This window comes from Pelmatolapia mariae, linkage group LG12, assembly GCF_036321145.2.
Source record: "Pelmatolapia mariae isolate MD_Pm_ZW linkage group LG12, Pm_UMD_F_2, whole genome shotgun sequence".
Taxonomy (NCBI): domain Eukaryota; kingdom Metazoa; phylum Chordata; class Actinopteri; order Cichliformes; family Cichlidae; genus Pelmatolapia; species Pelmatolapia mariae.
The window spans coordinates 19,516,607-19,531,298 of NC_086237.1; the positions used below are offsets into that span (position 1 = coordinate 19,516,607).

Genomic DNA, 14,692 nt, shown 5'->3' on the forward strand with positions numbered 1-14,692 from the left:
CCTCTTTTCATTTTCTTGTTTTTATTTCGTTTCATGGTGTATATGGTATTTTACTTTGTTCTTTGCTCTTCCCCTTTGCTTCTGATTCAGTCACTTTCTTTTCCCTTCCCTCTCTTAACCTCAACTTCACACCAGATTTTGCTGCTCTATTCTTTTCCAGCGATTCTTATCCTTCACTCGAGAATGACCTCACTCCTCTCTCCTTCACACTATTTTTTTTATGTCTTTTAGATTTGTCTTTTTCAACAACCATCTCGCCCTAAAACCACTCATTTTTCCCAGTGATTCATCGTTCTCGCACTTCGTACTTACAGTCTTAAAGAAGAAGAAAAGAAATCCCTCGAGTGCTGTTTATTTTGTGTGAAATCATTCAAATTAAATAGCGATCTCAACCTTATAACTCAGTACCATCAAATATGTCAAATAAGTGAATGCAAGTTTAAAAACTTTCCCCAAATATTTACCAAGTGGATTGTTTTTTTCTCCTTTTTTACTCTGACTTGTCTTTTATCGTCTCGCATTCGCTGTTCCCACTGTGGTATTTTCATGCATTCACCTGCTGTGTCTGGGTGTGTCATCTGGTTACGACCTAGGTCACCTTCACCGAAGAGGGAATACAAGTGCTTGACACGAGGTTTGAATGTGTTGAAGATGACATGTTGACAGCTCAAATGAATCACTTGTCACGTGTCATTTTTTTTTTCTTTGCCACTTGTTAATCCTTCGGTAAGAATACAATATAGGAGAGGAATCTCGAGCCCGTACCGGGGTTGCAAATTGTCACGCAAGCATCACTCGATTTCGACACTTGGAATCCAGTTTGCTTTTACGTTTTTGTTGTTTTGCTTTTTTTTTTTTCCCCTCTGCCCTCAAGAGTGTGAATGGTCTCATTCTGTGGCAAATGTAGCAGGGAGAATGCGTCTTAGGGATTGAAAGGAGAGAAAGTGTTGTGTTTGAAAAGCTGTGAGGCACAGCTAGGCGGATCCTGGTGCAAATGTCAGTGAACTCAGTGACTCTAGGGTTGAAGTTTAAACCCTCTCTCATTTGCTCTTCTTTTCTGTCTTTCTTTTTCTTCTCTTTTCCCTTTTTGCTTTTGTCTTTCAAACTCTGCATCTTCATCCACTTCATCCTCTATCTCTCTCCCTCTTTCTCTCTCTGTCTGTCTACGACTGCTTTTAAAGTTCAGTGACTGCTGTGTTGGTATTCTGTGGTATCGGTCTAAACCTTAAGTACCAGGGTCACAGGAATTTTTTAATGCCTGTCATTTTTTTGTGTCAGTGCATAACTTGCAGTGCGTAACTTGTGTGGTTTGTTTTCTACTTATAACTGCAGTGTTAAAGCCGAAGGCACATACTGATGAGACTGATGGCAAATGGAAAACACAGAGCCACAGCGTTTCAGTCGGTTCATTTTTTTCTGCTTTTTAAACTTGGTTTATCCTATATAGGCTATTCAGCTGATATATTCCCAATTCTATAGCCTTCAATACTCATGGAAAGCCTTGTTTGAATCCTTTATGGCAGTTTTTTTTCCAGGGATGTGTTTTAGTTATGTACCTGCAGTAAAACATATTTAATTTTTTAAGCCTGGAAAGCCGACAGTGAAAAGAGATGAACTGTTTTATGTGCCATTTTAAGGCTTTATGTGCTGTGAAATACGATGGGGTTATGAAAGACCAAAGGAAGGTAGAGTGAGGAAGGGAGAAGGAGAGTGAGGCAGAGACTCCTGGTGTGGAGCACCCTTTGATGTCTTAGCCGGCTCGGAGTTGAATATGGAGCTCACTGAAGGGTAGGCCTTGTTTCATGGTGGGAATATGAGGCTGATCCTGCGGTCCGATTTAAAAAGAAAAAAAGAATCGTACACACATTCACAGATTTTTTTTTAGAAAATACCATATTTGGGTATAAATGTTTTCATCGTTAAACAAGAGTTTTCATTTTACTCCATAAGGCCTGTTTGTTGTCCCAGTGAACTAGTTTTTGATTTCTCCCTTCATGATGTCAGTAGTTCATGGTTCATATTCAGATCAGTTACCAGGCAAGGTTCTTTGAAAGCATGTGTGTCTCTGTCTCATATATATTCTGCGTTCCTATTAGATGGCTTCACACTTGACTATTCCTCTGGACTCCACTGACACTGGCTTTCATGCATGGCCTGCCTCTACCTCTTTCTTTCTCCACCACTTACGTTCTTACTTTTGTGGCCTTGAGCATTAAAAATAGCTCGGTGGTGTCAGATAACTTTTAACCCCATCACCACCAACCAACTAACATGTTCAGTAGATCCCCATCCCCCATCGTCGTTTGTTAACATCCATCTCTTCTTCTGCCTTGTTTTCTCCATCCCTCGTATTCCTTTCACCAGTCTGGCTCCTTCCACCCGCCGCCCTGACTGTGCCTTCCACACGTGAAGCCATTTTTCTCATGAATTAAGCCTCTTCACCTCTTGCCTCCCTTCGCCTCTATCTCTCCGCGCTCCCTCGCTGTCCTTTCATTTCTGTTTTCGTGGTGTTGCTTGGGGTGATGGTTAGTTGATTTGGTCTGAGTTCTCTTTGATGAAAACACTAGGGGGCACTGCCTGTCCTTTGTTACCCCTCTCTTTTCCTTAGAAGGTTTCGATGCTTGTGTATTTTTGTATGCATGCTTCGTCTTTGTCTGTGTGACCATGCATGTGCTCTTGTTTGTGTTTGCATTTTGTTAAAAAGCAGTCCCTTGTCTGTAATGGATGACACAGATCTGCACTGAGACAGACAGGAAGGCAGACAGGCGGCAGGTCTCTGGTGGTCACCGGGGCCACTGCTCAGCACCCATCCGCGTCCCCCTGTCCTCACACTCACCCCCTGTTTCTGTTTGGTGAACCCAGGGGTGTGGGTTAATGAAAAGGGCTTGGACCACTGAGAAGAACGACAGTCATCTCTCAGCCACCTCTGCTCACCTCCAGCCCTCAGAGACTCTCACTCCATGACAGGCCCCCCCTCTTCATGTCTCTCTCCCTGTTTCGGCCTCTATCCCCTGGGTCATACCATATCATCTGGCTGCCCATTGGCCGCCAACAAAACACAGCATTTGAAAATGATAAAAAAATAAATAAGAAGGACGGTGGAACATTTTCAGACTGGGGAATGCCTGTATATGAGGGGGGAAAAAACAAGTGCATGAGAACAACTGCCCTGTTTATTCAAATGCCTAGCAATCGGACTGGGATTTGGATGCCACTGTTGAGAGGAGACGGAGAGGACGCAGACCTTTGTTTCTGTTTTGTTTTTACTCTGCTAGTCGGCAGCTTCTAGTTTCGCTCCACTTCGTGTGGATACCCCAGCAGTACTCTAGTTTTGTTCTTTGTATCCTTTGTATATTGCAGAAGCTATAGTTTGCAATTAGTGACCATGCTCTTTTCCCTCATTTATCCTTAAGTCTGCTGATGAATGTGATTGTTTTTGAAGAAAACTGAATTATTGATTTGTGTTGTTGTCTATGGTGAGGAGACAGCTGATGAGGGGTGTTTGATAGTGTTAATTGGCAGCTCCCATCCATGCAGTGTGTGGTTGGTGGTGGGTTGGGGCTGGGCGAAGTGAGGCGCTGTTATTGTTTAGAGGTGTCAAACCCAACACAGAACAAAGAGGACGGGAGAAATGTGCTGCGCTCGCCCATCAGTGTGCTGAATGCAGCTTATACACACACGTGCACGCACGCGTATAAATATATATTTTATATATGTATGAATGCACATGTGTCTGTCCACCCAGGCACATATCTCACACAATAGCACATTACCTGACGTCGTATATAGGGTTCACTCGTGCTGACATGCACACACATACACACAGATGGTGCACACACAGAGAAAAAAAATATTTTAAAATGACAAGATAATCACTACATTCAAACTTACCTTCAGCTCTGCATAAATGCCTTTCTCTGAGATAAACTAATAAATATATTTTCTTTTCAAATGTGCTCCACCGAAGGCCCTAATTACCATACGCTGACAAAGACCTGACAGAAGTGTAATAGTTAAAAGGTAATTTCACTACAAGTAGGAGTTTGGGTAGGGAAAAGGGTCAGTGACACCCCCTCCCCCACTACCACCACCACCACCGAACCTACCCATCCACCAGCCTGTCTCCACCTCTCTCTTTAACGGTTTACTCACGCGTTTCGAGGACTTTTTGCATGATTGACTGACAAGGTCTTTTTCCGAAATAGCATCTTCAGTAATAAGAAATAATTGACTCCCCCTAATCAAAAAAGGGTTCATGGAATCCACAAACCCAACTGTAATCTTCTGTGGCATTTCCAGCAGAATTGACAGTCCTCATAGCTTCAGGCTCTATACCACTTTGATTTAATTGCTTTTTTTTTTATAAGATTAATAATATGCTTTATACGGAGTTATGTGTGTGTGCTCTGTGTGTGTATGTGCGTGTGTGTGCCCATTTTCCTCTTCTACAGCTTTGTTTTTAATCAACAATATCACTTGAAAAGAACTTCAACTGGTGTGCTTTTTTTTCTTGCGAGGTTTACGTTTAATTCGTTAAATACTGTAGTAATTTTTTATGTACTCAAAAGAGGAAGGAATATTGTTGTTGTTGATCACATTATTATTATTATTATTATTATTATTATTATTATTACAGTCCTCTGATTTGATATTAAATCTGGTCCAACAGAGTATTTTGTGATATAATCTAAAATGAACTTTTTTTTTTCTTTATCCGGTCTATAAAATTGGCTAATTGAATTACTTTGTGTTTTCTTAAACTCTGCTTCAGTATTATTTTTTTTAGATTTTGGTCTCATGTCTTGATTACTTTGGGCATAAATATAATAATAATTTTTAGTGAGCATGCCTTGCGAACTGCAAAGTTTTTCACATGATGGGGAAAATTAACTTGGAGCTACCCCCAGCCTGTCCAATTTGTAATATGGCCTCAACCCCTTCCCCTCTCTTTCTTTTCTGACTCATCTTTCCTCTCGTTAAAAAGCTGTTTTAAATCATGGCTAGTGGCAATGAGAAGTTAATTTCAGATTGTTATATATTACCATTAATTTCATTTGGCCTTCTGTAAATTTCCCTCCCTCACTCTCTTCTGCCTTTGAGTACAGCAAGTTCACAGATCCTTTTCCTCTTTTCTTTTCTTTTTTTCTTCTTTTTCTGGACCCTCTCTTTTGTCCTTGCCCCGCGGCACAGGAGACGAGCAAATATGAAGGAGCAGAAGATGATAACTGATGGGAGGAACACTTTCGTTGTCATTTTACCTCCCCTCCCCTTTCCTTTTTTTCCGGAACTTTTTTCCCATGTGTTTTTCAAGTGGCCCGGGTAGTTTAAGCACAACATCAACCACACACTTCTACTAAGTAGGGTAGTATGCTTGTCCATATTAGGGTTTTTTTTCTGTCTACTTTTGCTTCTCTTTCTTTGTTCCTGATTTAAAGTTAAGGTGTATGACTCTCCACCGAGATATTTGGTATATTTGGCCATGAGCAGACACAACCCTTTCAAAGCACGTACAGTAGCTGGACTTTTTGTCTTGATCTGTAAAACTATAAAACTGGATTTGTATGAAAACTAAAAAACTTGTAAAAAGAAAGCTCGAGCTGGGAAAAAAGAAGAAATGGGCTCTGTTCCCAAAAACAACAAGAATGGAAAAAAAAGGATTAAAATTTAGCTGTACTTCACCGTTCTCATAACAAATTTAGAAAAATTGGCTGGAAATTCCCACAATGAAAATTCCAACTCATAGCTTGTTGAAATTTTCTCACTACACCCCAATTTAGAAATGTTGGCTTCGATGCCAACTCTGGGCTCCGTTAGTACAAGAAATCAGTGTTTATCAGCCCCTAAGGCTGTGTGTGTCTTAGAAATGGACAGCAGTACCCAATGGATATTTAACACATTAGCTTTGGCAGAGCAGAGAGTGGTGTGAAAACACACTGATTTCCTAAGTGGCAATCATATCAGCCTCACCATCACAGAGGCAGCAGAGAGCAAACATCTGTGTACATGTGTGTGTGTGTGGGTGGGTGGGTTCAGGAAGCCCTTGCTTTTCCTCAGTGTCAGTATCACCCTGAGTTACAACCCAGAGGTCTCACCCTCCTCCTCCATCCACCCTTGTTAGGCCCTCTCGTTCACTCCGTGCCTCTATCAATCCCATTCTCCCTTGCCCTCTCCATCCTCGTCTCCAACTGAGAGTCACCCATCCAAATCTATGTTAAAACAGGGTCATCCCCCGGTGTACACTTAAAGACTGTCCCTTTAACCTGCTCCGAAATACTTAGGGCTATTATTATAGCTTATAAATCATTAAGAAAGTTTAATTATACAAAAATTTCATGGTAGAAATGTGCAAGCTGACACATGGGAAGGGGAATTTAATGGGCCAGCAAGTCCCAGCACCGTGAGGGAAAATATTGAGGTTAGGTTTCTATTTTACAGCATTGCCGGAGGGTTGGGAGACAGAGAAAGACAAGAAAGAAGCACTTTTAGAGTAAAAAAAGGAGAGAAAAGACAAGCAGAAACGAGGAGGCCTGTGTGCGCTGCGCAAAGTAACGTTCCCATTCCAAACTTTAGATTGAAGCTGTTAATATGGCCACTGATTTGGGAACAATAAAGTCACTATCCACGATACCTTGTGTCACTTATCATGAGAAAAATACAATTAAATTAAAAATTAATTTTCAGCATGCCACAGTTTCACTTTGTAAATAAAAATTTGTCTAGATAGATTTACAATTTGAAGAATTTCTTTTAGTGTCACTAAGAAATTTAAAAAAATAAAAATTCCAAATTGTAATGTTACAAATATTTGTCCACTTCTTAACTGTCCGTGTAATTTCAGAGAACATTATGGGTGTACTATAAATGTATTATAAATACTACCACTGTCCAGATGTTAATAAGAAATTGTTAAATTTTGTTGTAGTAACTACACCTTGTTTCTGTCCATTTAAGCTGCTGCTTAATTTACCATGTGTTCACAATTTGTAAATAAGCTGTTAGTGAAACCCTGTTGGAATTCAAACATTTAAGTGCCTATGCAATTACATGTCGCTATCAGGAAGAGCGAGATTGATGTAGAAAATCTGTGACTATGTGAAGAGAGCTTCGCTAAGCTCCAAACAGCCTGGCCTCACCAGCCAGATGTGCAAATGCAAATTAGTCAGGAACCTCTCAGTTCACTTTGGATTTCCACAGGATGTTATCAGCCAGCGCAGGGCAAAGTGCCTCTGGACACAGTTGAAATAGATCATATCAAACCTGTCCCATATTACCAAAAAAAACCAAAAAAAAACTGTGATAAGTCCAGGGGGCCAATGTGCCTAGAATCTCTGGCTTCCAGGCTAACAGAAAGTAGTTTAATGAATATACACATACAGTATTACATATAAAAACTCTCATTCAATCCTGTAATAAACTTAATTTGTATTAAACTAATAAACGTGTAATAAACCTGTAATAAACTAAATTAATTGGGTTTAGGGCTGTCTCTTTTCCCTGTCATACTATACTATTATTTACGATAAACTTTTTTCCGACGCCATTCATCCCTTTCTTCTTGCCCTTTCTCTCTCCTCCTTCCTGTCTTCCGATCTTTCTCTTGTTTTCCATGTGGGCACAAGCGGGGCGCAACGCCCGCAGCCAGCAGGTTTCCTGGCATGCAGCTCCTCATCCTCTGCCTTTTGTTTCCACCAGTGAACAACCATTCTCCACCTCTGCTGTGTCAGTAAATATTTATTGGCCTTCCTTTTCCTCATCACCCCCACTGTTGTCGGTGCGTATCTGTGCGCCTGTGAGTGCGTGTGGTTTGCATGTTTATACACACACAGAATCCTTCCCAGCGCATACACTGACATGCGCTACCTCCCTCTACCCAGTGTCCGGTGCCGTCACTCACACATCTCAGCAATGCCGCCCCGTCACCCCGTCCCTCCACCCACCATCCTCTGTTTCTCTCCATCGCTCCATCATGCTTTTGGCGGACAGTCGTGAGAGGAAACAGCGGAGGAAGTTATTGCAGTTTTCTCCTGCTCTGTCGCTCTGCCTGCCACAACAGAAGTGTATGCACCTGAGAGAACCAGAGGGGGGGAAACCCTGCAAGTAAATGCATGTGACCTCAGCGAGCAAAACCTTTGCACACTCCCACCACACTAAAGGTTGCACATACACAAACATACTCCCTCTCGTTCCCTAGGGCCCAGTGGCCTCATGCTAGAGAGGCCTTCCTTCCTGCAGTTAAGACAAAGGAAACCGGGGACCGACAGGGGACCTGAGGCCGCTGCTTCAAAGCCACAGGAAGCGCCAGTGTTGTCTCTTCCTGTGGAGGGTGTTGGAGCGTGGAGGGTCAGCTGCCTGTGTTTTCACAGCCAGGGACGAACAAGGATGAGTGTGTTGTGTGTGTGTGTCACATCATTGGTAAGATAGCTGAACACGCTGCACTCCAACTCCTGTCCGCCCTCTTTGACCTCAGATCACTTCCTAGCTACACATTAGTATGTAGAAATAGAAGAGACAACACATGTACAAACACACACACATACATCATCATCATCATTCCTGTGGTCAGTCAAGTTCTGGTTAAAAGCCGAATCCAGATAAGCATAATCAACCTAACTACTATTTATCTACATTGTCCTCATTAATTTTGGATGGAAATGATAGGAAATGGAGTCTCTGTGAAAGCAGCAGTCAGTTTGTTTTCCCTTGCCTAGTGCTTGCCACTGTCTTTGCAGAGTCCGCACATGCCTTCAATGTGTACATGTTTGCGTGTGTTTGTGTTTGTGCCCCTCTTCCAATGTTGTTGTATATGGATTTATGGGGGTGTATGTGTTAGTGTGTCTGAGCCATGTGTTTTCAAACCTTCCGGTGTGCACCCACATGCGTGTTTGTTTGTTTTTTCTGTGTTCGCCCTGGCTTCTCTGATGCTCTCCTCTTACTCTCTGGCAGGCACAGGACAGTTAATCAATCAAATATTTAAGCAGTGCTTCAGTGCTCAGTGGGTAGTCCTAGATTATCTGTGGCTGTTGGCAGTGCATGGCGCAGCCACATTATAAGCCTTGTCTCTGACTGGCATCATTGCGGGGTGCTTCCCTCTCTCTCTCTTGCTCTCACTCGCTTTCTCTCCTTCTCTCGCCCTTAGCCTCTACTCAGTCTTTGCTCACTCTCACTGACACTCTACATTTTGTCCTTTTTCATTCTCACCTATTTTCTGTCATTCTCTCTCTGTCCCTTGTTTTCCTTTCTCTTGTTTGCTGCACTCTATTCACACTCTCTCTCTCTCTCTCTCTGTGTATAATTGTGGCTTTTCACATTGACTGTCTGACAGTGAGCAAGGCCCCTTAAAGAGCTCTCATCTTTCTGTCTTTGCCTGCTTCTCTCTTTTCTCTCACTCTGCATTCTTTCTAGGGATGAGTCTGCCTGTCTCCCCACAGGGAACTCCATTGTGGATTACCATTCAGTTTTCGCCCAATTATCTAGTGGCTTTTGCTGCCTTTGACACATAATTATCAAAGGCCTAAATAATTGTCTTTATTATTGCCGGTGTTTAGATGTAGCGTCAGTGGAGCAGTCATGAGCAAGGGAGCGTCACGGGGAGAGGAGAGAAAATGAAGTATTTATCTCGACCAGAGATTAGCTTAGCATGCTGTTAAATGATGTCTCGTCGCTTATTTCAACTCCTAGTCCAGATAAATAAACATGATTAATATGCCCCCCCACCCCCCTTCCCTCCTTCATACACACACCCGTCGCATATCATATTCTGTGTCAGTGGTGAAAATAAGATTATGCACAACAAAAAGTCTAGCAATTAGCTGGCTTTGTAGTAGGAAGCAGCTTAAAGCACTAAACACTGTACTTTACTGAGGGCCGTGTGAGAGGTCAGGTACAAGACACATGGGTTAGAGACAAGTCTGCGTGTGTGTATCTGCATCTGTTTGAGCGACTCCAAATGCGTGGGGGTTGGCTATTTCATAGAGCTTGTGAAAAGCTGGATTTAGCAGAGTTGTGCCAACCGAGGGGGTCAGAATATGTGATATTTGTGGGTCTCTTTAGCAACCAGGCCCTCTGCAGAGAAATCAAAAAAGAAATGGTTTACGAGGAGGGGGAAAAAAGGGAGAAGTAAAAAGAGGGAGAAGGATTTCAAAGTTCATCCAGAGTTTGAATGTATGTGGGCTGAGGGCGAGCTCAACTCTGCATCGTCAGTTGTGACTCAGATTTGTTATCGTGGTTCAAAAGAATGTAAATGTGATGCTAGTTGGGGTCAAATCGAATCCATATCACAGTGAGGGAGCGTGTTCAAAAACTGCACGGCCATGAAAATGGGTAAAGAAATTGTGTTTACACTTTTTTTTTTGTGGTGCATTAAATCATGCTATTAACAAATCCCTGATAATTGCGCTAAATTAGACTTACAGTGCTGTTATGATGTAGGATATAGATAAACCACATTAGGCAGGTGATAAACAATTCATCAAATTCTTCTTGGGTCTGTGGCGGCTGCCCTTTAAGTTCCGGCTTCCAGATCAAACCCCAGAGCATTGGTCCCATTTAAACATAATCTTCTACTTATGTTTTAGTAACCCAGAGAAAGCCCATTTGCTTCAGTGATGCTGTTCTGATGTTGACTCTTTGGTCCGATCTCTCTGTGAAATGGGCTGAGGGAAAAGAGAATTTTCCTCCTGGGGATTAATAAAGTATTTATAAATATTCTTTGTTGTGCACATCTGCCTGTATGTGTCTCCTTTGTCTAGCTTTATCTCCATAGTCCTTTCTGTTTTTTTTCTCCCACTTTTGATATCCACTGGCCTTCTTATAGTCTTCCGCCTTTATACTCCTCTTACATTTTTTTACACACTAGCCCCACATGTCCAACATCCACCCACACCCATTTGAACTTTACTCTGCTTATCCAGCTGCTCTAGCATTAAAGGAAAGGCCAGCCGAGAGGCGGCAAATGTCTCAACATCTGTGTGTTGGTTTTAGTTCAACAAGTATTTCCACATGTTTCTCTTCCTATTTCCCTGTCCGATCCTTGACTGATCACAACAGCTGGCTTGTTTCCTTGTAAAAGCTGCTGTCTGCAGTTACATAGTGAATTAGCACATTTAACATTGCGGGTATACGTGGCTAACACTAACTCACAGGCCATTGTGGTGTGGAATGATGAGTCATATGAAAAAACATCTTACACTGATATCCACTGGAGAATATTTGGCTTCGTGTTTCTGCTTGTGAGTTAACAGCATTACTCTCCTAGAAGAAGATACAGACCTGCTTAGATTATGCTTTCAACATGCAGCTAACCACAGATGTCATTGTGGCTTGTAAAACATGGGACCCAGTGGGTGTCAAAATTACTGTGGTTAACGGCCACACGGCATAGAACACTCTCTCTCCTGGAGTCATTATTTGTCAACCTATTACCCCAAGTGTTACCACAGCCAAGTGCATGTGTGGAGGCATTGCGGCAATGAGAGCTGTCAGAATGAGTGATTGATATAGGCACTGGTGAGAGATGGAGTTCTTTGCTCTTTAATCTTCGGTTGAGGAAAGCAGACTTTGTTTGGTGAGAATTCCTAATTTGTTTTCCCTCCTACTTTTAGCAAATTTACAACAAAGTGAATGTCTTTGAGTAGCAAATCACAGAGAAACTTTAACAAAAAAAAAGGCTAAAAAAAAAAAGACGACTTTTTTTGTTGTTGATTTTCATATCATTAAAATTAGGTTGACAGGTAGGTTCTGCCTACCACAACAGAAATAAAAGCAACTGAATATATTCATTTTAAAAGGTCATTTTAGGATTCCAACAAGTTTTCTTTAACCCTTTGAGGTCTAAGTTCCCATTAGTTAGGTAGTTAGTTATCATTAGATGTCCTCAACACTAATCCTTACTTTAACATTGGGCAGTCCCAATATGTCATTTTTGTTTCTATTAATGTTCTTTTTTCCATGGCAATTAAGGAACAAAGAAAAAAAATTAAACCTCACCCACACCAAAAATTATATACATGTCCCCCCCCCCCCCCCCCCCCCCCCCCCAAAAAAAAAAAATAAAACCCCTGTTTTGTCTTTCTCCAAAATATAGGTTTATGATTGGATTAGTGTTATCACAAACTATGACTTATTCCTCAGAGGGTTGTAAATTTGTCTCTACTAAAGCAGCACCAGCACACAGTAGCATATGTAACCTAGCATCCTTTCTCTGAGCCATCCTTTTCTATGTACATGCCTTTATCTTTGTCTAATCACTGTCATTCACCGGCTTCTCAGCTTAACATCTGTCGATCAGTAGTGATCTTATCTGATCACTATAATTCCTATACACATGCCCACATACGTGGAGGCCTACACCTACACAGTTAATTTTTTTTTATTTTTCAGCTATGGCATGCTTCTCATGTCCTCTCTTATTTCTTAAGTACTTTAGAAGTAAAGTAAATGACATGCTGAAGTACTTTAAACAAAGTTAGGCTTACAAAACAAAAGCCTATTTGACAAACTGACAAATGTTTGGTTTTACTTACAGTTCTCCTACAGTTCCTGCAGTTTTAATATACCAGTGATGTCAACTAAACCTTACCTATATAGAGTATGTTTAAGTTTTCCTTTCAAAAGAAATACATGTTGGAATCATTGTTTTACAGTAAAACTAGTAGCAAGCAGAGACCCATTTGTCTGTCCACTTGGGCATTTGAAAACATGCTGAGATTTCTGCCCAGGCTTGGGCAATGTTCTCGACTAAGTTGAAGTCACATGCTCAGTGTTTTCCATGGGCAGTCAATCCACTCTTGTTTTCTGGTCTAAACTGGTAGTCCTTTCACTCAGGAAAGGGCCCATTTGGCTAGCACCAGAAAACAAGGCCCTGACTGACACCTCCAATTTTAAAAGGTTGACTTTGCAGCTCCCATGGGCCCAGTTCTGCCAGAGGAAAGCTTTTCAGCCAAGCAAGGATGAGGAGGGATTACAGTGAGGAGTGTGTATCAGTGTGTATGTTTTCGTATGATTCTCTCTGAATGAACCTATATGTCTGGACAATGTCTGTCCTTTTAAACTCTAAAGTTGTGTACTTTTTTTATTAAGTATGCTCAAGTGTGTACCTCACCTGTCGGGCTGCTCTATTCTTCTCCGATAGTGAAAATGTTCCTTTGGTAGCCTTATCGGGTAGATGATATGAGTCTTTTGTGCCTTAATAGATCCATTTATCTCTATATACTTTAATTTGGCTAGGTATGGGAGGATGTATTCAAATGCCTAATCTCATTTATTGCATAGCCAGCCGGAGCTGCTCTCTGTGATAGCTCCACCTTTAGACAAACATTCATCTCCTTGTCCCATTTTAAACCTCTATGCCCATTAAAAACATGGCTTCATACCTGTGGCTCAAGCCAGTTTTGTTTTAATACCTTTGGGCTTTTATAGGCAAATATTTATCCAGCACAAGTCCCAACTAATGCCTTATATTCTAAACCCTTCCCTCAGCCTTAACCTCACCACTTCTTGGCATGTAGCCATAAACACCTAGCAGTCCACGGCACTTTCTAAACTTACTGCTTCCTCAGAGGCACTATGCCGATCCCTTAGTTCAGTCTCTTTCTCAGCTTCTCTAAATGTATAGAGTAAGTGATTGTTAACCTATTGTTGCAAGTCCTGTTCTCTATTCTGTCCTTTTTATCTTAAAGTTGAGTGAAACGGCTCGTTCCCAAGGCTTGGCTGTAGTACTCCTTGGGGTAGGACCAGCGGTGTGGGAAGTCTATTGTAGTGCGGTAACAAGTCCTTTGTGTGACATTTTCCTTGGCATTGACATTCAGAGGGGAATAGGAAGACGGGCCTATGAACACCACATTCTCTGTGACATGTGAAGGGAAAGGGTATTAAGAATGGGGACCAAGGTATCTGAACGTGCGCAGGAAAGGACATTTGCACAGAACGTGACAAGGACACACTAATGTGGAGCAGTGCTCTTTCATATTTCACTTTACAACATTATGCTCTATACATGAGGCTGAATCTGTATCCTTGGGTTACAAAATTGTCCACTGGGCTATTGATGTCACCAAGAAATATGCATACAGTGCACTCTAAGAAGTAGGCAGTTGGGCCTAATATTCATAAATATATATTTGGTTTGTCTAATAAAATGCATTTGTTTAGATGTATGATTTTCAAAATGCAGGTGTTTATTATTCAAAAGAGTTTATGACTCTTATAATATTCCTCTTTGTCGAGCAAATATTTCCTCCTCAGCACGAATGACGGTGTTATTAACATGCTGGATGTGTGACTAACACAAGCTTTATTTGTTTTTATTGCAGATGAATCAGAGGGAATTAGAGGTGAAAAACAAAGTATGTGCCGTGGCTCTGACTGATTCTGCTCACAACATCTGGCTACAGGAGACCACAAAGAGCACACAGGACTGGATGCAGGAGGTGAAATAACGGCACAAACTCGAATACACATTTACGTATCAAAAGCAGTGATATTATGTGCAGGGATCATGCCAGTGGTGACTCCCGTCATGATAATGTTCTGACCTGTGAGAAGGCTACCAAGTACTGATTGCTCAGTTATTACATTACTAATCAGTAAAGATGGGTTGAACCACAATCATTTTCGACACGGCATTTATTTTGGTTGCAGCTATACACCTTTAAGTTTCAGGATTGCTTTGTGGTAGTTTTTGTACAGTACAGTA

The 14,692-nt window shown here is 41.5% G+C and overlaps 1 protein-coding gene across 1 annotated transcript in view; it reads left to right on the forward strand.

Annotated features, from left to right (window-relative positions):
- Window positions 1-14,692, forward strand: part of arb2a (ARB2 cotranscriptional regulator A) — a 162,819-nt gene that overhangs the window by 84,791 nt on the left and 63,336 nt on the right. Inside the window, exon 9 of the mRNA XM_063490580.1 lies at window positions 14,310-14,426. Within this exon, the coding sequence (XP_063346650.1) occupies window positions 14,310-14,426 (117 nt within the window). The remainder of the gene's footprint in view (window positions 1-14,309; window positions 14,427-14,692) is intronic.